The sequence below is a fragment of the Carlito syrichta genome, unplaced genomic scaffold (assembly GCF_000164805.1).
Source record: "Carlito syrichta isolate Samal-C Ts95f unplaced genomic scaffold, Tarsius_syrichta-2.0.1 Scaffold306292, whole genome shotgun sequence".
Lineage (NCBI taxonomy): Eukaryota > Metazoa > Chordata > Mammalia > Primates > Tarsiidae > Carlito > Carlito syrichta.
Window position 1 is genome coordinate 299,443 of NW_007250388.1, and position 25,753 is coordinate 325,195.

The 25,753-nt window shown below is 47.8% G+C and overlaps 1 protein-coding gene across 1 annotated transcript in view; it reads left to right on the forward strand.

The window, feature by feature from the left end:
• The window catches only part of PKD1L1 (polycystin 1 like 1, transient receptor potential channel interacting), a 158,459-nt gene extending 138,970 nt beyond the window's left edge, over window positions 1-19,489 (forward strand). The window contains 7 exon segments of the mRNA XM_021714974.1: window positions 8,308-8,343; window positions 8,586-8,667; window positions 13,924-13,996; window positions 14,522-14,629; window positions 15,168-15,208; window positions 17,661-17,782; window positions 19,047-19,489. Coding sequence (XP_021570649.1) covers window positions 8,308-8,343; window positions 8,586-8,667; window positions 13,924-13,996; window positions 14,522-14,629; window positions 15,168-15,208; window positions 17,661-17,782; window positions 19,047-19,489 — 905 coding nt within the window.
• Window positions 19,490-25,753: the final 6,264 nt, after the last annotated feature.

The window sequence follows — 25,753 nt, forward strand, 5'->3', positions numbered from 1 at the left end:
TTACAAACCACGTGACTCTATTTGTGTAGCATTCTTAAGATGACAAAGTTACAGGAGTGGAGAGCCTTTGGTGGTTATCAAGGATCTGGGATGGGGAGGAGTTAAGGAAGGAGGGAGAGAGGTGTGTCTATAAAAGGGCAGCAGGAAGGATCTTGGTGGCGGAATTATTGCATCAATGTCAATATCCTGGCTGGGATATTGTCCTGTGGTTCTACAAGATGTTACCATTGAGAAAAATTGGGTAAAGTGCATGGATTTTTCTGTATTATTTCTTACAACTGCATGCGAATCTACAATTGTCTCAAAAAGTAAAAAAAAAAAATTGTTATAGCATGAAAAATTGCAATAAATTGAAATGTTATTAGCTGAAAAACTAATACAAAGGTTTTCTGGGGTTTTTTGGCAGATGAGAGAATAGCTCCAATCACAACCGTGCATTACAACAAGTGCTTTGTCTGGACACTTTTCTCCAACCCAGACCATGGTTTATCCTTTTCCCCAAGTGTCTTTTCTGGGTGATCACTCCAAAGCATGAATGCATCTGAGCTCCTGTGATAGCTGGAAGTCCTGAGTTGCTCCGATTTCTACCTGACTGTGACACAAACTCACCCATCCAAAATCAAAGGATGGACACAGAGACATGGAGTGCAGCAGATGCAAGACTTTAATGATGGTCTTGCAAGTTCAGGCACACCTAAGGTGGTTACAATAAGCTTTTTTATTTCCTAGTGTATAAACTCTTCCCCTGGTTTCTCATTGACTGAGTAATACAGAAGTCACAATTTTTCCTGGATGTCACTTAAGTAGTTTTTGGTCCAAAGAAGATTAAAATAGAGCCGGGTTCGGTGGCTCAGCCTGTAATCCCATGCTTTGGGAGGCTGAGGTGAGTGGATTGCCTGAGCCCACGGGTTCGAGACCCGCCTGGGCAACTTGGCGAGACCTCATCTCTACAGTAAATCAAAAAAATTAGCCGGGCATGGTAGCACATGCCTGTAGTTTCAGCTACTTGGAAGGCTGAGGCGGAAGGATCGCCAGAGTCCAGAAGGTTGAGGCTGCGGTGGCTGGGAGCAGCCACTGCACTCCAGTCTGGGCAACAGAGTGAGACTCCAGCTAAAAATATATATATATATTAAAATAAGTACTTGTTGCTATTTGACTGGAGTGTTTCAGCTTTCTTATTTCTAAGTAAGTTTATTTCCCCAAGATGTGACTATTACCATGCCTCCCTTTGTTTTGTCTTTTGGTTACATCAACAAACCTTACTTCATTTTCTGGAAATTAATCATGTATTGTCCTTCACACTGATGAGGTTCTCACTGTCTGTTCCTACTTTAAGTAGTACCAAGACAAGATGGGGGTAGAGGGAAGAGACTGTGTCACCTTAGACTCTATAAAAGTAGCATCATTCTTGGAAGTTCAAAAATTTGAGGACCAGGGTAATATGGTTTGTGTAGAGAACACACAGGAAAAGAGTCCCTAGAGCTGTGCTCGGCCTGCTTCCACTGTCATTGTAGTTGAGATGACTGAAAGCTCGCCCCTTATAACACAACACATTTCAACACATCTTAGCCATGAAAGGCTCCCCAGCTTCATGTCCCAGACAGAAACTGGCAAAGGAAACTGAGTCTGTTGGTGACTGCAAAGAGCTGTCCACGTGCACTAAGGCAGGGAGTCCTTCCTCCAAGTCTTATAAGATAAAAGCCTTCCCAGGATAATGAAAGGGTTCTTATAGCACCATAAGATAAGAACTTTCTTGGATGATACATATTGGAAAGGAATGTGACCCCAATCTGTAATGCACCAGTGTAACTCTGCTATAATAACCTTGAGCTGTGAAATACCCAATTAACCAGTATGCTACTAATATGTAAGCCTTATTGGGGGGCAAGGAAGCTTAAATTGTATAAAAGACACTGCCCCCCATGCTCTGGGCTCAGCCTTTGGATGCGAATCCACTGAGCCCATGCCAGCAAGAATAAATGCTATTTCCTGGCAAAGTGGTCTTGGTCTCTCTCTGTAAAGATTCCTGCTACATTTCTGGTGCATTGGCTGGGAAGCGAGAGGCAGAGATGGTGTTTCCACCTCCCTTGTTACCGGAGTACGACTGGAGAGATTGCACCCTGGCGTGACATTGCCTGGCACCAGCAGACCACTTGATCCGTAGGAAACTGCCCATCCCAGCATGCTGGGGTGAGAACCTTGGGAGCATAATGGAATGCAGTGAGGCTCAGGAACCAGTCAAGGGAGCCACGCCCACCAGATTGGTAAGAACCTGGGTTCAATTTGGTAGACCTACCCCTAAGAGGCAGAAGGGGAGCCTGATTACTTCCCAGAGTCGCCCGAGTAGTCCACAGGGGGATGAAACCGTAACTCTAAGGCACTGGGCGGCGGGTTGAAGACATGTGAATGTGAGTGAACAACAAACCACCTAGTGGCGAAGCGAGTGCTGTAGCCCTGATTTGGTTCCAGTGGTGCCCTTCACACTGCTAAACAGCGGGAGTAGATTTGGGGGCCGGTAGTGATCTTCATATGGCTAAATGGCGGGAGTAAGTTCTATAGTGAGACTGAAACCTGGTCAGGGTGTTATACCAACTCGCCTATTGCCAGGAAGGCACCTGAAATATCTCCTGTAGTAGGAATATGACACCCTGGGCCAAAACCTGGTCGAGGCTTAGACCTACTCGCCTATTGCCAGAAGGCACCGGAAATATCCCCACAAGGCGTACGGCTGGAGAAGGGCAAAGTGGCCAACCCATCCTCTTACCCCACCCATTCCTTCCGACCTTGTGTGTGATTGTCATCTTTTAGTGGGAGGAAATGAGTGGCAATCGGTGTAAGCTTACCCCTTAGAGTGCATGGTAAAGAATTTCAAAAAGGGATATTCAGGGAATTACAGTATTAAGTTAACTCCCGGAAAGCTTCGAACCCTCTGTGAAGTAGATTGGCCTTCCTTTGGGGTGTGGTGGCCCTCTGAGGGGTCAAGAGATAAGAGACTAGTTAGTAAGTTATTTGACATCATTGTGGGAGATCCAGACCACCCAGACCAGTTTCTCTGCATTGACTATTGACAAGATGTAGTCCTCTGTCACCCACCTTGGATAGAAGTCTGTCTAGAAAACACCTATAAAATAATGCTGGCCCAAGCAACAGCTCCCTCAAGGTGCTGACAAGAGTCGAAAAAACTAGTTCTGTCTGAGGAACCTGAGGAGATTCCCCCCCACCTTATGTGCCACTGTACCCCTCATTGTCACCCACACACACCCCCCCCAATTGCTGCAGCTGAAGCTGTGTCAGAGGTTGGCCTTAGCCCAGAATCCACCCCTTCCGCAGGGTCATTGAAACTGCTCCAGGCAGCAACTAACTACTCCAGAGCCGCCAATGTTAACTCCTTACACCCTGGCAGGAAGGCACCAGGGAAACTTTGCTGACAGCCTCCCTCCCCATGGATGTCAAGAGGCTTTACAACTACCGTTAAGGGAAACTAGAGGGCTCCTATACTACAATCCAGAGAGCCAGATCCAAAGGGGGCAACATACTTTTATATACCAGCCTTTTACGACCACTGGCCTTCTGAACTGGAAACATCATACCCCCTCATAGACTAAGAAGCCTCAGGCCATGATTGATCTAATGCAGTCCATCATTCAGACCCACAAGCCCACTTGGACTGATTGCCACCAGCTCCTCTTAACTTTTACCACTGAAGAACGTCGTGGCATTACTCAGGCTGCTTTAAAATGGCTAGAAGAGCAGACACCTGAGGGAACGCTGAACTCACAAATATATGCCCAAAGACATTTCCCCAAGGAAAACCCCCAATGGGACCCCAATGATGGCTGTGGATTTCAAATGCTTGAGCATTATCAAAAGGCCCTTTTTGGTGGTAGGTAGGTAGGTAGGTAGGAAGGAAGGAAGGAAGGAAGGAAGGAAGGAAGGAAGGAAGGAAGGAAGGAAGGAAAAAGACCATAAATATGAATAAAACCTCAGAGGTGCTCCAAGCCCTGAAGAGAGCCTCAGCCAGTTTTATGAGAGGCTATGCCAGGCATTCCATCTTTACACGCCCTTCCACTCAGAGGCAGCTGAATATCAGCAAATGATTAATGCAGCCTTTGTAAGCCAAGCTCAGGAAGACATCCAGCACAAATTACAGAAGTTAAAAGGCTTTGCTGGGATGAATGCTAGCCAACTGATAGAAGTCACAGCAAAGATATTTGTTCATCAAGACCAAGAGGCCCGGAGGGAGGCAGACAGGAAAATGAAAAAGAAAGTAGACCTGATTGCCACTGTTTTGGCAGACCAATGCACCTGGGGAGCTGCCCCACCAGGCTGAGGCTCAGGTTGAGGCAAGCAGAGAGGCCAGCAAGAAGGGATGCCCCACCCAGTGATAAGACTGGGGAGGAACCAATGTGCTCACTGCTTCCAAGAGAGGCACTGGAAAAATGAATGTCCAGAGCTGGAAGACTTCCATCCGGCTCCTCAGGGAAGAGAGAGAGAGGCCAGGTGGTTCAGGGACAATACCAGTCTGCACCCCAACCATACGTGGCCCCTGAGGATCATTTTGTGGCCTGGCTGCCATGGAAAATTATGAGGAAGACTAGGACAGACCAGGTGCCATTTTACTAGGTCCTGGGAGCCTATGGTCCAAATGACTGAGGGGGCCGGCCCCCTGACTTCATGGTAGACACAGAACATTCTGTAGTAACCCAGCCCGTGGGGCCCTCTTTTACCAAGACAAGCTACCATTGTGGGAGCCACGGCGATGCAATCTAGGGGGCCATGAAGTTGTCCATGAATTTCTGTACCTCCTGGATTGTGGCTTTAATGGGCCGAGACCTCTTGGAAAAGCTGGAAGCCCAAATAACCTTCTACTCCAGTGGCCAGGCAGCTTTGTCCCTGGGGAGTCCTGAAGCAAAAATCATGACTCTTACAGTCCCCAGAGGGGAAGAGTGGTGTCTCTATAGTCTCACAGAGGAGCCACGGCAAGAACCTAAACTTCCCTTCAAGGTGCCTGAGGTATGGGCTGAGAATAGTTCCCCTGGACTGGCCCAGAACATACTCCCAGTAGTAATGAAACTAAAGTCGGGGGCTGTGCCCATCCATCAGAAACAGTATTTCATCCCTTGCAAGGCACAGGTTGGGATCCAAAAGCACCTGGAGAGACTTTTAAAATACGGAATCCTCTGGCCCTGTCAGTCGTCCTGGAATACACTGTTACTGCCAGTTCAGAAACAGAGGACAGATGATTACAGGCCAGTGCAAGACTTTCAGGTAGTAAATGAAGCCACTGTTACTTTATACCTGATTGTCCCCAACCCCTACACTCTCTTAAGTCTTAATCCCGCCGAAGACGCCTACTTTATCTGTTTAGTCCTCAAAGATGTTTTCTTTTGCATCTGCTTGACTCCTCAGTCAGCTGATTTTTGCTTTTCAATCAGAAAATCCTGATAACAGTGACAAAAGCCAATTGACTTGGACTAGACTGCCATACGGTTTCAAAAATTTCCCAACTATTTTTGATACAGCACTAGCCTCTGACTTAAAGGACTCCCCAGCAGATCAGTACAACTGTATGCTGCTCCAATATGTGGACAATCTACTGCTGGCCAGGCAAACACGGGAGGACTGCATGAAAGGAACACAGCAGCTCCTTACCCCCCTATGGAATGTCGGTTACAAAACTTCAAAGAAAAAGGCCCAAATCTGCCAAGAAAAGGTAAAATACCTAGGCTTCCATTTATCCCAGAGGCAACATCAGCTTGGCCCAGAAAGAAAGAAAGCTGTTTGCTCCATTCCAGTTCCAACTACCACATATCAGATTAGGGAATTTCTTGGGGCCGCAGGGTTTTGTAAAATTTGGATACCTAACTTTTCACTGCTGGCAAAGCGTCTCTATGAAGCCACAAAGGGGGGAAAATGACAGCCCATGTTATGAGAATAATCACAACAGAAGGCCTTAGAGGAAATCAAGCAAGCCCTCGTTAGTGTACCTAGAATGGGGCTCCCTGACATATCTAAGCCATTTTTCCTATACATACACAAACATACTGGAGTGGGGATAGGGTCTTAACCCAAATGCTAGGGTCATGGCATCGTCCAGTAGCATACTTCTCCAAGCAGTTTGACACTGTTGCTCAAGGCTGGCCGCCTTGCCTATGGGCACTCGCTGCCACGGCCATTCTAGTGACAGAGGCTGACAAGTTGATTATGGGACAAGCACTAAAGGTCCGGGCGCCACACTTGGTGTTAACATTAATGGAATATAAAGGGCAATCCTGGTTGACTAACACTCAAATGATCAAATCCCAGGGAATGTTATGTGAAAATCCACGCATCCACTTGGAAGTGGTGCAGACTCTCAACCCTGCTACCTTGCTGCCTACCAAGCTGCATCAGCCCTGTCATGACTGCACCAAGGTCATGGACGAAGTGTTCTTCAGCCAACCAGACTTGACAGACCAGCCTCTCAGGAATCCCGATGTGGAATATTTCACTGAAGGCAGCAACTTCATAAGGGATGGAGAACGGTTTGCAGGATACTCTGCAATAACCCTGCAGTCCACCATCGAGGCAAAGCCTCTGCCAAAAGGGACTTCAGCACAAAAGGCATAATTAATTGCACTAACCTGAGCCCTCCAGCTAGTGACAGGAATAAATATCAATATATACACTGACTCTAAATAGGCCTTCACCGCTCCCCATGCACACGGGGCTTTATATAAGGAGAAGGGCTTAATCAACTCAGGAGGCAAGGACAAAAAATATGGTAAAGAAATCCTTGAACTCTTAGATGCTGTATAGGCCCCTAAAAAGGTGGCCGTCATGCATTGCAGGGGATGCCAGAGGGGAGACACAATGGTTACTCAAGGAAACCAGAAGGTGGAGGCAAAGCTTGCAGCCTCCCAAGGAACAATGGCACCAACAACTTTGGCAGCCACATTGTTCCCAAGTCCATTGGCAGAATGGGACCCTGATGATTCACAGCATGAGCAAACTTCGTTCAAAACTGAAGATGGGAATTATCTCCCAGGTGTATGGTGGAAATTTTAAAACAGGCAAGTTGCTGTCCCTGAGACTTTGGCCTCAACCTTTGTCAAGCATTTTCATCAAGAAACTCATACAGGCCGGACAACTCTCGAGACTACGTTATGCCAGCAGTTCTATGTTCCCCAACTCTCCAGTATAGACCATGCAGTATGTGAATAATGTGAAGTATGTGCAAGCAATAACCCGTGGCAGGGGGCCTAGGATCTCTCTGGGAGTGCAGAGTGTTGGAGGGGCCCCATTTGAAAACATAATTGTGAACTTCACTGAGCTTCCCTGGGTCCGAGGCTGTAAATATCTGTTAGTTTTTGTGTCCTTTCTCGGGTTGGGTAGAGGCCTTTCCTACCTGCACCGAAAAGGCACATGAAGGGGGATGGCAACTTCTAAAAGAAATCATTCCCTGATTCGGAATCCCAATCACTATAGGATCAGACAATGGGCTGGCATTTGTGGCTGAGGCAATATAATCAATGTAATATAATTAATGTAAAGGGCTTAGGAATCACATGGAAATTACACACTGCCTATTGCCCCCAGAGCTCCAGAAAAGTGGGACAGATAAACTGAACTCTAAAACCGCAACTGAGTAAACTGTGTCAGAAAACTCACTTGCAATGGTACCAGCTATTGCCAATTGCTTTGCTAAGAATTAGGTCTAGCCCCACTAAGGAGACAGGGTTTTCCCCTTTTGAAATTCCTTACGATGTCCTTCCCCCATTGTTAAAGATATAAAAGGAGATTGAAAAGAGGTGGGTAATCTTACTCTAAGACAACAGATGCAGGCTCTAGGCTCAGCCCTTACCGCTATACATCATTGGGTTAGAGAGCGGCTACCTGAGAGCATAACCATAGATGCTCACTCCTTTAAGCCAGGGGATGATGTATGAGTAAAGGAATGGAACATCCAGCCCCTAAAGCCCCTTTGGAGAGGTTTGTTCACGGTTATTTTGTCCACTCCTACTGCAGTAAAGGTTGCTGAGATGGACCCCTGGATTCATCACAGCAGAGTAAACCCAGTCTTCCGAGATTGAGAGTGCACTGCTAATCCATCAGCACCCAGGAAGCTCACTCTCTGAGGCCACAACCCCAGGACCTTAGAAGACTGCAGTCCTGCTTTGGTCACTCCAGAAGCTGACTAATCTACGCACGGCAGAAGCTTGAGGAATCGACCATCAAACAAACAAACGGACTGTGTTTTTAGTGTAATGCAGTGTCATCCCTTGCTGTTGTTTTTTGCTGTAATTCTTGCCTTGTGTTTCACTACAGGTTTGGCATCAGTTGCTCCAGACAGTGGGACCCCTGGTGAGAGGTTACTGTTAGCACTCTTATCTCTTTTGGACAGGATGTATAACCATTAGCTATTGTTACTGATCTGGCTCCCCTTTGTAATTTAAAAGCCCTATGCTTCATGTGACCCATGTAATTACACAACCAGGTCAGGTCAAGGAGTTACCTCGACCCTCCTTTACCAAGCCTATTTCTCTTGCCGGGGAACTATTTCAGGGACCTGCAGGCATGATAAGACTATCTATTCTATCTGTCAGCAAAAAATCAGTACGCCTGCTACAACCCACAACACCTCCTGAGTAAAGAATGGCTAGAGGTTCGTTGCACCAAGGAGAAAGGGTATTTAATTAACCAACCCCTAATCACCAATCCCCACCAAGTGGTGTCTGTATTCTTTGACACCTGCTCAGCCATGAATGAAACCTAGTATGCTGTAATCCACAGTACTGGTACTAAATCATATGGAAGCCTAGCCCAGGAGAAGGAGTATAGGTGCAATGATAAGTATATATATGAACAGCCTGCAAATGGAATGTGGTCCCCATGTTATAGTTTATCTGAATTCTTTTTTCCTCATTGGGACTGTGTATCATAGGCCACTTGGAGAGGTCGAGGTAAAGTTGCATTCCTTCAAAAGGGTGTTGCCACCTCTAATTGCAAATTAGGAGCCTGCAATCCCCATAATTTTATCATTTTTAACCTAAAAAATCTGGGATGAAAAACAGGCCGTCAGCTTGGCATATGTATCCATGGGTGAGGTCTTGACTCTAGAGCCCTACTATATGTCAAAAGAGTCACAATCCCACTCCAAGCCTCCTCCCATGAGGCCTTATGGAAAAATAGAAAGTAGTCGCCCTCCCCTCTCTGTTAGAACTAGAAATCTGTTCCTAACTTTGATAGGAACTATTGCTCAGCCTCTAAAGATCTCCTCTTGTTATGTATGTGGGGAAACAAATATAGGAGATCATGGGAAGCTAGAAAACTGGAACCCCACAAGCTCCACAATGAAACAGGGTATCCCAGTCCTGCCAATGAAATTTGGCTATTTAAAACCTCAATTATATAAAAGAAAATTGCCTTGTCCAACGGGGAATGACGTTTAGCACTCCTATCAGAAATATGACATGCCTAGGCCAAAGGTATTATAATGCCACAACTAGCAAAACTCAGTGGTAGGGGCCCCCAGACTACCCTGAACCAAATCCTCACCCTTTGTCTGACTTCCCATGCCTCCAGCAGGCATGGAATACTATTGACACAAACATCAGATGGCAGATCCCAAATGGACTATATTGGATCTGTAAAAAACAGCCTACACTGTACTTCCTTCTGAGTGGATAGGAGCTTGTGTGTTTGGGTCTATCCGGCCTTCCTTTTCCCTACTCCCACTTGCAAAGGAAAAACAATTGAGGGTCCAAATATATAAAACCTGGAACTCCCAAAGAAAGCGACATGCTCTACAAATTGGAGACTGGAAAGATAATGAATGCCCCCTGGAGAGTATTATCCAATACTATGGCCCAGCTAACTGGGCACAGAATGGATCTTGGGACTATCGGACCCCCATTTACATGCTACACCACATAATTTGATTATAGGCGGGTACTGAAATTATAACTAATAAAACTGCAAAGGCCCTTAGCATATTGGCCAAACAGCAAACTAAGATGCACAATGCCATTTATCAAAACCGCTTAGCTTTAGATGACCTGCTTGCTTCTGAAGGAGGGGTTTGTGGAAAGTTTAACTTAAGCAACTGCTGCTTGCAACTAGAGGATAAGGGAAAGGTCATAGAGGAAATCACTGATCAGATAAAAAAGCTTGCTCATGTCCCAATCCAAACCTGGAAAGGTTGGGACCCCGAAAAACCGTTTGGAGGTTGGCTCTTAACTTTTGGAGGATTTAAAATGCCCATAGCCATTGTACTCATGATGTTGGGAATTTGTCTAATCCTTCCATGTCTAGCTCCCTTAGTTATAAGGTCTGTCTCCAGCTTCATGGAGGCCATGGTTGAAAGAGAAACAGCAGCACATGAAATGCTGTTATGGAAGTGCAAATCCCTAAACCAGAGTGATGTTCTATAACTCTAGAAAGGGGTTCGAACATCAAAGGGGGGATTGAGGCAGGAAGCCCTTCCCCAAGCCTCATAAGGTGAAGGTCTTCACAGGACAGGGTAGCCCCTACCCTTAGTACAATAAAATAAAAGACTTCCAAGGATAACGAAAGAGTTCTTCTAGCACCATAAGAACTTTCTTGGATAATACATATTAGAAAGGAATGTGGCCCCAATCTGTAGTGTGCAAGTGTAACTCTGCTGTAAACTTGAGCTATGAAATACCCAATTAGCCAGTATGTTACTAATATGTAAGCCTTATTGGGGGACAAAGAAGCTGAAATTGTATAAAAGGCAATTATCATCCCCCCCACATACACACGCTTGGGGCTCAACCTTTGGATGTGAATCCATTGAGCCGGTGCGGGCATGAATAAACGCTATTTCCTGGCAAAGCAGCCTCAGTGTCCTATCTCTCTCTAAAGATTCCTGCTACATTCTGGGTGGGAAGCCACCTAGGCCACTTGCCCTGCAAAAGCAAGCCAGCGTCCTGCACTGTTCTGACCTCACACCTTGATACAGACTGCTGTAACTGGCACCATCCTTCTCCCTGCTCTGGGGTCCTAGTCTTCTGTCTCGGGGGCTATAGGTACATACAGTTAGTCCTGACTGAGCAGCAGAGTGAGAGGAAGAACTGTCAGAGAGGAAGGGGAGTTGGAATCAGGTAGGGCATTGACAGAGATACCATTAAGTTCAGATGGCCTGCAATCCCCCAGGGAGCCCCCCGGGGTCTGCTGACATAGACCCTGTGGTGAGGCTGTGTGGGAGCCTTCATCTGGCTCAGCCTGCCTGGAGTCTCCGGTGCCATGAGGTGCAAAATAGAGTGCATTCACGGAGAGTCTCTTTTGTGTCATCTGAACGTTTCTGTGTGGTTGGCAACTCAGAAGCATTTCCCGTGTGAGCTCAGATCCTGCCGGTTTGGTTTTGTGGGTGCCCTCGGATGGAGGCCAAAGCACTCCTTCCCGCCTCTTTTGCTCCTTGACTGTCCTAGGTAAGTGCAGAGTGGCATCCAGGCCAGGGGCTCTGAGGCACCTGGAGAGCTGGCTGCACAATCATAATCCTGGGTGCCACTGGAGATCCCGACTCAGAATCCTTGGGGGCAATGTTCCCAGGTATTTCTGGTGGAGACTAAATTTGGAGAACCACAGATTCTGGTTGCTTCTCTAGGTACCATGACTTTTTATAAAGCCTTGGGTAAATTGCAAGTTTAGGGTACAAGAGACCTGTTTAGGCTGAACGCCTCTACCCTCGTTCCACACCTCTGGGGGTTTGTTGCTGGCTTTCCCGTAATGAGACAGACTCATCACCAACATCTGCCATTGTGTGTCCATGGGACAGTCCCCTTGTGGAGCTGCAGAGGGTCTTTTCTAAGCAAGGGTTCCTGTCCAGCTGCCCAGGAGACCACCTGGAGAGCTTGTCAACATACCGGTTCCTAACCCTCCCTGCATGGTCTGACTGAGGTGGCCTGGCTGGGACTGGGACTGCTGCTTCTCAACATTTAGGCCCCAAGCAACTGTTGACAGAAAGAAGTGGCACTCACAGGGTCAGGGAAGCCAGCGCCTGGGGCTGCCAGTCCTTGTAACTCGGTGCTGCCCCAGTATTGGTTCACAGTAAAGCCAGGAGTTCATTGCCAGGGCCCCATGTGCCCTCTCCTTTCTTGGTGTGCCTAAGGCTGCCTCCAGGGCGGAACTGACTTTGGGGAAATAGACACTTCTTGATGTGGAGTTTGATCTGCTATGGGACGGGGCACTCTAAAGGCCGGGCAGCCCTGGCCTGTATAGGCCGTAGCTCTCTGTGCACTTCTGAAGCCAGTGTGCTTGTATGTGCTCTTGTTCAGGGATGGAGCAGGGAAGTTCAGGCTCTGTGTTCTGAGCCATGACCAGGCAGAGTCAGGCAGGTGCCCTTCTGAAATGGTTCCGAAAGGAAAATGCAAAGCGGTGAGGAGACGGGATTTACTTTGCAAGGTATCATTTCACACAATACACATCAGCAGTGGCCATTTTGCAACCACGAATGCAATCATCGAGTCAGGGTAGAATTCTCATCGGCCGTCAAAGCCTCTGAGTCAAAAGGTTTTTGGGGTGCCAGAGATTCAAAGACTCACTCCACAGGTTGCTGTTCATTAAGAGGAGAACAAGAATGCCTCTGCAGCAGAAGGGTTTGGGAGGACATCACCTTAGTGAGATGCTCAAACGTAGTAACACTAACAGCAGAACCAGTTAGGAGGATGCCGTACCCCCTTCCTGTGTTTGCAACATGATGTGTGTACTGTCAGCTGTGAAGCATTTTCCCAAGACTGTCTGACTGAATTGAATTGTGAGTTGTCAGACTAATCCAGATTGTGAGACACTTCATGGGACAACTAACGAGACATTTCACAGGACGAACAACTGCCCAGATTCTTCACAAATATCAATGCTGGGAAGGACATAAAAAGGCAAGGGACAGAGGTTGCCCTGAAGGAAACATGGCAGTTTAAACGTACTCTGTTTTCCTTGATTGAATCCTGGCTTAGAAAAAAGGTCATTTTTCAGGGCGATTGGAAAAATATTAACATAGACTGTGTGTTAATAGTATAGTACTATTGTGAAATAGGGTGTGATTGTGGCATTACAGTTCTATAGGATAATGTCTTTGCTCTTAATAGATAAAGGCTGAAGTATTTGTGGATAAAATGACAAGACGTCTGCAACTTAAATGTCAGATGATTCAGTAAAAAGAAAAAAAAGCATCTGTGTGCAGAGAGAGAAGAGAATGCAAATGCAGTGACATGTTAACACCTGGAGAAGTGGGAGGATGATATCTAGGCACACATTGTGCTGTTTTTATAACTTTTCTACAAGATTGGAAGTTTCAAAATAGAAGAAAAGTGGTGGCAGTTTAAAAAAAGAAAGAATGCAATATGAGACATCTCAGCAATGACAGCAGTGGGCACCCCTCCTGCTTGGAATCTGGACTGCCTGCCATATCCGTCCTAGAGAAGGCCCCAGGGACCAGAATACTTCCAATGTTTTGCCAGCTCATGGTGAAAAGATGTCCTGGAAAAAGAGGTTCACACACTTGTTTTGCTTCCTGTCTTCACTCCCCCAATCCCGGGAAAACACCTTACCTAGTGAGAACTGGGAAGGCATGTGACACCAGGGTGGGGAAAGTGTTGCCTGCTGACAGCATTCTTCTCACCTGCTGCATAGAAAAAGCCAATACATTGAGACAGCAGGTGTTGCAGCCGAGAAAGTGTTTAATAATTGCAGGAAGCCAGAAGGAGATGGAAGATATTTATCAAATCTGCCTTCCTGAGAATTTGGAGGCTAGGAATTTTAAGGCTAACTTGGTGGGCAGGGGGCTAGGGAATGGGTACTGCTGACTGGTTGGCAATGAAGTCATAGGGATATAGAAACTGTCTTTGTATGTTGACCTGGGTTGAGGCCACAGGTCAACTCAGTTCCTTGGTGTAGGCCTCTGATTCGGTTGGTGTCTGTTAGTCCACCAAAATGCAAAGTCAGCAAATATCTCAAAGACCAGTCTCAGGTTTTACAATATGATGTCACCTACGGGGTAAGTGGGGAAGTTACAAATCCTGTGACCACAGTTACATGACTCCTGAGCAGTAAGCAATTCTAGAAAAGCAACACGCTGCGAAATGGCAGGTTATCGTTTAACTATGCATGCAGGAGAATACACCATCAAGGAGGCCAGCATGACCTAAAGATCATCATTCTTTAAAAGAGAATAGGCTCATCAGTCTTGCACATAGCCTGGGGGCCAGGAGGTGAAGATATTGTGAGTGACTACCATCTATTGAAAAGACTGTGTGCCAGTGACCACGCCTTGAGGCGGAAAAGGGACACAGAGAAAGGAAAGCAAGTATAACAAACACCTTACGATTTTTCGAATTTAGGCCCTACCACAATTCCAACTTGCAGACTTCCAGTGACTTTATAAAGGCCACTTAGAAGGGACAGAAATGCTCCGTTGGAAATAAGCTCAGAAGAGTGCACGTGCAGAAGCCACCAAACACAAGTGGCTCAGGTAGCCGAGGCTGCTGGCTGCCCTTCCTCAACCCACTCTTTTCTTCCTTAGGAAAGGAATCACAACCCCAAGTGGGAGACAGGAGGCCACGTGAGAGGCTGCACTATGGCATCCCATACAGCTCAGAACCGTGTGGTACTCAGGCCTGATGAAGGAGACGTAGGTGGAGTTTGCTGAACAAGGATTCCAAGTAGCTCCTTAAGAAGTGAACCTAGCCCTGAATTATACCCCACATCTTTAAAATAAAAAAAAATTGTTTAAGGAAAGAAGTGGACAGAGCTCTGGCTTCCTTCTGCTCTGAAATTCAAGAACTGGATCCCCAGCAGCCACCTTGGCCCACGAGAAAACTGAGAGGGTGGGAGTCATCCAGTGGGGACAGCATGCCCAGAGGAGAGTGGCACTCCAGGACCCAAGGAGCCCCCAAGTTGTTATGATTGTTCTGGATGCCCTGCCTCCAGAAGATTTTATGAAAAAATAAAACAAACTTCTCACTTGTCTAAGTCCTTTCTGGCCTCTGTTAACAGCAGCTGACTGCAGTTCTAACTGATGTAGCACAAGCCAGAAAGAGCACTGCACAAAAGTCTTGGAACAAGTAAAATAGCCGAGATGCATCAAGCCCGTCCTTGCCATCCTACCTGAGGCTTGGGACCTCGGCATGTGAAGCTACCTCTTTGGACCTTGGGTCCCTTGTCCGTAGCTTGGGGTGGTCACGAGTCTTCCTAGGGTGGTCATCGTAAAGTACGTAACACTACGTCTAAGATGTGTTGAAAGTAATCACCTATTTTTATCAGAAGTAGGACGATTCATGAAATGCTGAGATACATTGAAAAAGACAGCACTGCCCTATTGAGAACTACACATCATCAATAAGATGTACTAGGAATAACCTAAACCCACGCGGAACACCAGTGCTTTGCCTGTGGACGGGCTGGCCCCACTGTCACACAGCCCGTGTTGTGACAGTGGAGACCAGGGGAAATGATCTTGCCTCAGCCAGACTGGCAGAGGATCTGTGGCTGGTGACCTTCCCTGCACCCTGGCCACAAGTCAGCCTGTGTCCTGGGCCTACAGGAGGGTGGGGCAGGGAGCCAGTTCGGGTGGAAGCCCAAAGCCGGATGTTTCTTTTGCTTTTAAATGTCCTGTGTACACAGACCCCCGTCACCATTCAGAATCCCAGAACTGAGGTGACAGGTGACAAAGCTTTCTGTCTCCAGCCCAGACATCCCTTCCTCATCTCTGTCATCGTCATCTCCTCTCATCACATGACCATAGTTAGGAAAAGACCAACCACATCTACAGAGAGTTTCTCCCAGTTACACATTCACCAGCACGGCCATGGGCTTTGCTGGGGTTATTCAAGCGTCAAATCATCCATCGTTCAGCAAATATTTAGGGGTCACGTACCCCAGGCTGGACACTCCTTCCTTTCCAACTAGATAAAACTGTCTGTCATGGACCAGCAGACTGCCACGTGTAGTTTATGTGACTCTGGCAGCTTAAGGTGGCTTTACGTGATACTGTCAAATTAAAGTTTCTTTTGCAGCCGGGCTCGGTGGCTCAGCCTGCAATCCCGCGCCTTTGGGAGGCTGAGGTGAGTGGATTGCCTGAGCCCGCGGGTTCGAGACCTGCCTGGGCAGCGAGACCTCATCTATACAATAAGTCAAAAAATCAGCCGGGCGTGGTAGCGCATGCCTGTAATTCTGGCTACTTTGAAGGCTAAGGTGGAAGGATCGCTGGAGCCCAGCAGGTCAAGGCTGCGGTGGCCGGGAGCGTCCACTGCACTCCAGTCTGGGCGACAGAGTGAGACTCCAACTCAAAAAAAAAGTTTCTTCTGCAAAGCTAAAGATCTCCACTGAACAGGAATTATTATTGCAAATGAACTATTAGAGGCTCTTTCTACAGCTGGGTACTCTGGTAATTGTTTTGTACCATCTTGCTGATTCAGAAGAAAAAACTGATGGAAGGTTCCCAGTATTTATTAGTCTCAGTTTACAGTGAGATTCAGCCCCTGCCCTGAGTCTGGGGAAGGAGGTAAGACGTTCAGACCTGTATTGGCAGTAACCATGCCCTGTGCAGCAATGAATGTTGCCCACTGACTACTGTGGTGGCACAGAGGGATGTGGCCACCCTGGATTGAATGGAGAAGGGAACCGAGTGTTCTTTCCACTGGACTTTTTACACAGTCACACACTGATTTGGTGAGCTCTTGTAGAATAAAAGTTGAGAGAAGGAAAGAGAAGAAGTGAAACAATCGGGTTGCAGGAAGAGCTCAGGGAAGGACGGGGCTTGTCCACACAACCTTGCAGCACAGGCCTCAGCCTCCCGTGTCTGGTGTCCACTTTTCCTGTGTGAACCCAAACTACCTTTCAGGTCACACAGGAGGGCGAGAAGTCTGTTTTGCGGCTTGCTGGATCCTTTTAGATTGACATCCAAGAGTTATAAAAAGCAGCCTGGGCTCCACCCACTCTGAATTTCTGTGCTTCCTTCTGGTTTTGTTTGCTTTCTCACAAACTGCTAATCCACAGAGCTCCATTTCAGAATGGGATGAGAAGTTAAGTTTGCCTTCTCCAGCTAGCTCCTCTATAAGAACCTGAACTAATGCGTCAGTCCACATGGGTATTAGGCTTCAGGACATTTGAGGAAGTGACTTCTGTAAGTCCTGGCATGCAAGAATCATAGCAGAGACTGCAGGGGTAAGATTCCAGCACCCAGGCTGGAGATAAACAAGGGGCCTCCCAGGGATGGCAGCAGGAGCTGTGGTCTCAGAGCACCCTGCTGGCCAACCAAGAGGTGCGAGGGGAGACACAACGTGAGAGGCAGGAGGTGGCAGTACGTTGCACAGAGAGGACTGCACATGCAGTTGACAGTGAGAGTCCCGTTTGCAAATCCCGCCCATTGATGATGAGCTGTGAAACCGTGGAGAAAGCACATAAGCCCGCAGAGTTCTTGTTTTCTCCAAAGCAACCTGGGCTAGCAATTGTGCCTATCTCGAGGTATGTCAGAGTAAAATGAGATAATCCAATATGCAAATGCACTTTGCCCTTCATGGTCATTAGCCACCTCTCTACTTAACGCGTAAAGAGCTCAAGGGGCCTCTACTGAAGTGATGGCGAAAGCTTTGGAAAAGACCTGCCTTGGGCAGCTCTGCAAGTCTCTCCCTTTGAGTTGGTCTCTCCTGATTTCTTGGCAGAAAAGTATGGAATGTCAAGGTTGGAGATGACTTCGGAGGCTCCTTCTACCTGGAAGATCCAGCTATATTGGTTTGGGGGGAAAAAAAGAGAAGCAAAACAAACACTGATGTCAGGTTGTCATGTGAGTTCCCAATTCAGATGGGGCTGGGCAGATTTCAAGCAGGAAGCTGAGTCTGTCCGGTTTTAAAATGGTTCCACTAGCCGTAATCGCAATTGAATCTCACGTCAAATCAAACTGTGAGGGGTCTCATAGCAGAACCACGAGCAGACTGATCAGCAGTAGGGAGAAGATGTGCAGGGTCCCAGAGGGGAGAGGGCTGAAGGGCAGGGGTGCCGACTGGGACCCCACCCTGGCCAAGCCCAGTCATCTGGCCTGCGAGGCCTGGGGGTGTGATGTGCTGGACATCTCTCCTACTTTCCCAGAGCTGCCATCAAAAAGTGCCACAAGCCAGGTGGCTTAAACAGCAGAACTGTTCCCCCTCATACTTCTAGAGGCTGGAAGTCTGAATCAAGAGTCCAACAGGGCTGTGGTCTCTTTGAAAGCTCTGGGGGAGGATCCTTCCTGCCTTAGCTAGTTTCTGGTGCCTCAGGTGGCACCATCACTCCAACCTCTGCCTCCGTCTTCACCTGCCTCCTCCCCTGTGTATCTGCGTCCAAATTTCCCTCTTCGTATAAGTACCCCAGTCATATTGGATTGGCCCCCTCCAGGGACCTTATCTTAACTAGATCACGTCTTCAAAGACCCTATTCCCAAATAAGGTCCTATTCGCAGGTAATAGACGGTTAGGACTGCAATTTCCTTTTCTTTCAGAATTAAGTCTTATTTTGTATTGATGGAAATCACGGAAACAACTTGCACTATCCCATGTTACAGTACACAGGTCGATGGAATAAGAGACTTCATACCATGAATAGCATCATGCTGATTTGGATGACAGAAACACTAGTTTATGTTCTTTAAAACAAAGGACAAAGACTTACTAAATGACTCTTTAGAATGTTTAAATCCAAGCCAGGCATGGTGGCAGACACGTGTGGTTCCAACTACTCTAGGAGGCTGAGGCGGGAGGATCACTTGAGCCCAGGAGTTCAAGGTTGCATTGAGCTATGATCACGCCACTGCCCTCCCGCTTGGCACAAGACACCATCTCTAAAAGCAAAAAGTTTAAATCTATGGTTTCATTAGTAACATTCCTTGATCGATTAGCATCCACTTATAAAGATGCATTCTTAACATTGCTATGGTCTATTGGAATACAGTTGCAAAATTAACAGCAGTCCAGAAATACCAAGCGTATGTTTTAGTCCATCTTAACATGTGTGGTTAGGATGCCTTGTATGGAAGATTCTGACTAAATTGTATCATCTATAAATTTGTTTTCAAGCATCTTTTGGGAACATGATTCAACCCCTGGCAACCTTTGTCACAGGGAGGGAGACCCATGAGAAGTCAAATGAACTTTTCAGCAACCAGCACGCAGAGCTTGGTTGCCACATGTTCCTGGGTTCCGATTTCCACCTGAAGTGGGGAGCCTCAGTGATGGCATGGCTAAGAGCAGGAGGAATCCCTGCCCCTGGAGGGTACTTCCTCGGAATCAGAGAAAACTTAGAAGCCAACTATTCCTCATGTGGAAACTTCTCCTCATGGAAAAATGCTCCAAACTGCTTGCTCTCAGGCAGGGAGCCAGGCCTGGTTTGTGGAGATTCCCTCCAAGCTCTTCTTTGGAGAAGCATTGCCGAGAAAGCCTATGATCTGGACCCCAGACTTGCTCTGAGTCTGGTGGCTCTAAAGGCACCAGACACCTTGGCAAAACAGACCAGGCCATGAAATGCATGTTGAACGTTGGAAACCTCCTGGGAGGAACCTGGAAGAAATCTTCAGGAAAGCAGAACAGATGCCAAAGTTATTAAAATCAAAATATGAATAAGAAGTTGAAAAATTCTCTGATTTCACAGATCATGAAGAAGCAGCAGACAAAGTGGGAGCTGGTGCACATGGCCCAGTGAAGGAAGACTTGGGTGGGCATTTTCTCATGGTATAGGTGGGATAATAGGTGGGGCTGAGTAGAGATTACCCACTTTTTGGTCTCCTGGCTCAAGTCCTCGTCCTTGCTGTCTGTTGACCAGAGCCAGTGCAGTGCCCATGGCCACCCCCACTCCCTCTCAGACTCTCAAGGGAGCACCTTCCAGCAATGGTGGGTCACGTTTCTCTCACACATGCATCTGACTTTCCTTCTATGGTTGCTTCTTGACTCCACCTGGAGGAAACTCTCTGCTTCTCAAGGCTTTTGTGATTAGGCTGGGCCTCCCTGGATAACCCAGGATGTCTGTCATCAAGGTCAGCTAGTTAGGCGCCTTCATCATACCTATAAAGTCCCTCTTGCAGGTAAACAAAATATAAAATAGCATAGCATAACACAACACAACATAACACAATACAACATAAGATAACACAATATAACAAAGCACAGCAAAACATAATAGAATGCAACATAAACACAATGCAATATCACAAACACAAGACGACACAGCAAAACACACCACCACACAGCACAAAATACAACACACCAAAACAAAACACGGCACAGTATAAAGCAACATTACAGACCATAGCAAAATGTAACACACACAGCACAACATGACAGAACATAATAGAATATAAAGAAATCAGCACTGAGTGCTGGTGTGGACATGGATACCTGGAATGGAACACATCCTGCTGGGAAGCAATACTCACAGCCACACTGAACAGCAGTTTGGCCACTTCTTAGGAAGTCAAACACACATGGACCACAAATCCAGTGACGCCCACCTCCCAGCATTTCCCTAAGGAAATAAGAGCTGATGTCCACACAGACACCTGGACACAGATGCTTCTAGAAGCTCCAGGTGTACTAGGCAACAGTGGAAAGCAAACAAAATATTCTCTAACAGGCGAACGCCAGACAAACTGTGGTCCATCCACACAATGAACACTGCTCAGTAGAAAATACATTACACTACACACACACACACACACGGATTTCCTAATGGAAGTAGGAATTTTAAATGTACAACACAGCACTGTTAACTATAAGCACGATGTTGGGCAGTGAATCTCTAGAAGTCACTCATCTTCCATCACTGGAATTTTCACCGGTTGTAAAGCAATGCCCATTGTTCCCTTCCCAGGCCCTGGCACCCATCACCTTACTTACTATTCCTTGAGTATGACTACTGTAGGGGTTTCATCTCAGTGGAATCCTGCAGAAGTGTCTCTCTGTGTCTGGCTTCTCACTAGCACACTCTTTTTCATGTTCATTCCTGTTATTCAAATAGCAGATCTCCTTCGTCTTTATATTTTTTATTTTATTTTATTTTATGTTTTTTGAGTTGGAGTCTCACTCCATTGCCCAGACTGGAGTGCAATGGCATGCTCATGGTCATCCCAGTGTTGACCTGCTGGGCTCCAGCGATCCTTCTGCCTTGGCCTTCCAAGTAGCCTGAACTATAGTCACGGGCTACCACGCTCAGCTAATTTTTGATTCATTGTAGAGATGAGGTCTCGCCAAGTTGCCCAGGCTATTCTTGAACCCGTGGGCTCAGGCAATCCTCTCACCTCAGCCTCCCAAAGTGCTGGGATTATAGGCTTGAGCCACTGCACGCGACCAGGTCTCTTTCTTTTTAAGGTGAATGGCAGACCCTTGTATGGAGGCACCCATGGGCTTCATACATCTTGGATGGACACTGAGGTGGTTTCCATGTGCCTGTGGGAGCCATGGGGGTGGTCCTCAACAATTTCAGGGTCCCAAGGATATGGGCGTCAGCCAGTGGGGAGTCCTGAGCAGGGGTGTGACTCCCATAGACATGTGCCTGACAAAGGTTTCCAGGCCATGGTGGCCTGTGTCTGGCTGAGGTTAAAGCTTAAAAGTCGACACCATTAGGAGGCTGGTGATGGGGCATTTGGGGGACCATGGGAAAGCTTTTGAGGGGACAGGAGCTACCTGGACAAGTTTCCCTTGCGTCCCCCCCATTTCAGTTTCGGTGGTCACAAAGGTGAAGATGACACACAGGCCCTTGTCTGACATCTGAGAAACAAAAATTGACATCCCAAAGGTGAGTCCACTTGCCTCTCTCCTGGGATTTCTCTGACCTTTTGGCAAGAAAGGTGGTTCAGGGGTCTGGTTTGTGGGGCCTGGTCACTGGGGAAATGGTCAGTAGGAAACTGGCCACTGGGGCTCATGATCTAGGCCTAGTCATTGGGGCCTGGTCAGTGGGAACTCATGTCCAGGGACTTGTTTGTTGGGGGCCTCTTCCACAGAAGGCTGGTCCATGGGGGCCATGAATGTGTAGGCCTGATCAGCAGGGGCCTGGTGTGGGGGGATCTGGTCAGTGAGGACCTAGTTATCAGGGCTTGGACATCGGGTCTAGCCAGTGGGGTTCTGGCCTATAGGGCTCTGCTCTGTGGGGGTCTGGTCTCTTGAGTCCTGACCTGTGAGGGTCTACAGGGTCCTGGTCAGTGGGGGCCTTGTCATTGGGCCATGGTCAGTGGGCATCCGGGCAACAGAGCATGGTCAGTGAGGACCTGGTTACTGGGGGCTTGCTCAGTGGGAACCAGGTCAGCTGATCCCTGTGTGACCTCAGGCAGGGGCTTGGCCTTGGAGCCTCCTTCCTCCATCTGGGGGCACTAGTCACAGCACCCAGAGGGTCCCTCCCGGAGTACGTGAAAATCTATGTTGACTCCTGCCTGGCCAGGCTGACCCAGCACTTTACACACACCTGAGTCCCACCTAGGGAGGGGAGGGCCTCTATCCTCTGACCCTTGCCCCTTGCCCTCCTCAGTCTGTGTCCCCAGGACCAATGTGGCTGGGGAGGGTAGAAACTGAGGTGTACCTGTAGATGCTCTGATGGGGGCCATGGCCCCAGGGGTGACAATGACAAGGGTCTGTGTGTATATGGGAGTGGAGCAAGGCCCAGTTTGAAGAACAGAACACACGCACACACATATTCACTCACAGTCACGTGCACGCCCACAGGCACATGTGGACAGTTTGAGGTGGAGGACGCTGAATCCAGGTCCTGCTGACCAGAACAGAGTCACATTGTCACTTGTCCTGTCACCCATGATGTCACTGTTGCCTGGTACCCACTTGCCTCTGTTTGTGGAGCCGCTGGAGACACAAAGTGGTGTCATTGAATGCCTCAAATGTCTCCGTGAACAGGACCCTTTTGACATAGGTGGATTGCAGTTATTACACATGCATGTCCAGCCCTTCTAGGAACATTTGTGGCTACAATTCTCCTTTCTCTACAGAGGGGCTTCATACCTTCTTCAACAGGACACGGGTGTGAGGGTCTATTCTGGACTCTCTGCTCTGTCCTGCGGATCTAAGTTCTATCTTATTACCAACTGCACACTGTTTGGGTGTGTGATCCTTTATAGCACTGTGAGCCTCTCACTTGGGGCTTCTTTTCTAGAGTTCCTCGGACTGTTCTTGGTACACTGCCCTGTCACCCAGAGACACGTGCCCGTGAGCGTACACACACGTGCCACAGCTATACATACGTGCACACCACAACCATAGGACGTTCATCCCAGGAATGCAAGGCTGGTTTCATATTAAACACGAGCCAATGCCACTCACTAGAGAACAGATTCAAAGACACCTTTGCTTCTCTGACTAACAACCCAACCAATTGGAAGAGGCCAAATAGAAACCAGGAGAAAGGAGAAGAGAAAGGAAGAGTCTGGGGACGAGCAGAACACACACTCACTCACACAACGTGACCCTGCAGAAAGGCGCAGACAGGGCCTATGGAGTCCATGCATTTCTAGGCTCATCCTGGACAGGAAGAGAAAGGCCCTGGCACACGGGACCCCAATGTTGGGAGCCAGCCACGGATGCCCACTGAGTGTTAGGGATCAGGGAGGGCTGTGGACCCTGAGACCACTAGGATGTGTTCGGGAGCTGCTGACCCCTTTCCCTCCCTCCTTTTCCACTTGGCACAAGAAACCAGGAAAGGATCCTGCTGGCTCTAACAGAGGACTCTGAAACCGGAATGAACACAGCTAACTTGGGAGTCTATTGTTCCCATTTTCCATGGTTTATGGTCTTTGCTTTTAAACAATTTAAGTCTAACTTTGAGTCACATTGAGGAGCCTTAGTGCAAGTCACAGTTTCTCTTGATGTGATTTTAGAAACTTATAGAATAGTTTATATAGATTAAAGAAAATTTAAGTAACCCTTTTTTTATAGAAGTTTTTAGTTCAGTTTGATTTAGGGGGCCAGTGAAGTTTGAATTAGGCCAGCTGGTGCTAGAAGAGTGTAACCATAGCAGCAATTGTTTTAATAAAAACTAGTTTGAATCAGTACAGAATAGTAGAAGTTAATAATTCACCATGGTGGTTTCAGGTTTAGACATTGAGTGACGTTAATTCAAGATGATGTAGTTGTAATACAATTAAGGGCACATAAGAAACTGGTTTGGGGAATATTAAGCTAGCATAAGATACAAAAAGACAATTTATGGTTGTTCTTTCTCATGTTCTTCCTTATGCATGAAAAAACATTTGCTTGAGAGTGGGGGGTGTCCTTTGTGCACCTGGACCTGTTCATGTGAAAGGCACATGCTACCTTTTGTTTCCTGTGATGATGACTTTGCAGAGTTTGGGGATAAAAGCCCTGGGATAACATTCAATAAGCGGCTTCTGCTCACTAAGCAGGAGTTCAGTCCCTTTCTCTCTCTCCAGTGTCTTCTCTCTTTCTTTCTCCCCCCTTTCTTTCTCTTTATATTGATCCTTCCAGTTTAAATCGCCGATGCCGCCACACCTACCAAGGGACCCCCAATCTCTGCAAGGGCAGGACCCCTGCACCCCACCTGCTCCACCGTCTACTCACCAGAATCAGGGGCTACTGTGGCCATTCCAGAGGCTGTGGCTCCAGCTGTGAGGGGTGTGACTCCAGCTACAGGGGCTCTGGCTTCTACTGTCAGGGTTGTAGAGTCGAGGGGTGTTCAGATCCCCCCATTTTTCTCTCTAGGCCTCCCTCTTGCTTCTTCTCCTAAAAATGTCCTCAAAATAGCCAGACTAGGCCTCAGGGCAGGTGCTGGCCTTGAGTTACTAGACATGCCTCAAAAAATAAGCAAGTATGTGGATAAGACTCCTCCAGCCCCTTCCCCATTTCTTAAGCTCCTGAACTCAGAAGATCCTCAAGGTATTAAAGAAGGAATTGGGACCCTCTGAGGGAGGGACATGCTCTCTGAGAGCACCCACAGCCCAGAGACAAGCTGGAGCCTCATTCCTGAGCATTCCTCTAAAGGGTGTCAGGACAACATGACTGAAACCAGGGAGTGGAGATGCTGTGTCTCCCATCCAGAGATAATTACAGAAGAGGTCATAGGCAGGAGCCAGAACCCAAAGTTCAGCTGAATGAGGGACAGTCCAGTCCTGGCATGGAGTGACAAACCCAGTGGCAGAGGGGCTCAGTGCCCTGGAATGTCTCACACACAGGGAGACATCACCCATAGCTGGTGGCAAGGGCTGGGAGACAGGTCAAGAGTCTCATGCCTGAGTTCTGAGCCAGTGCTGAAGCCAGGCTGAGAAGCCCTGGGGTGAGGGTGTGAGACTAGGAGCACCAAGTCAGCCTGAACCCTGAGAGCATTCCAGAAGCAGCCAGAGGTTGCTGACAATGAACGAATCCAGGACTACACACACTCCTGGCACTGGGATAAGCAGCCAGCAGGGGTGTCCTTTGTGTCAGACCAGGGGTCAGGCAGAAACCCCGAGGACTCTAGGTACCCAGGTTTGTGTGGCCCAGCCCTGCAGGGGTCAGATAGGCTCCATGAAGATGCTGAACACATCTGCTTTTCTTTCAGCCACAGCAAGCCTCCCTCTTTCTGAAGACCCTCTCCGCAGGGGAACAGGTGGGCTGGCCCTCCTTGGTCCACAAGCTCAGCTCCTGCAGCCTACAGAGGCAGCCCCACTTGAAAAAGAACTGTGTCCTCCTGCCCTGACTTTACATGGCTGTCCCCAAGGTCGAGGTCCAGAGGCATGAGGGGGCTTCTGTAGAACCCAGGGTAGTAGGCTGCTCTCTGGAGGTCCTGGTGGCTCAAG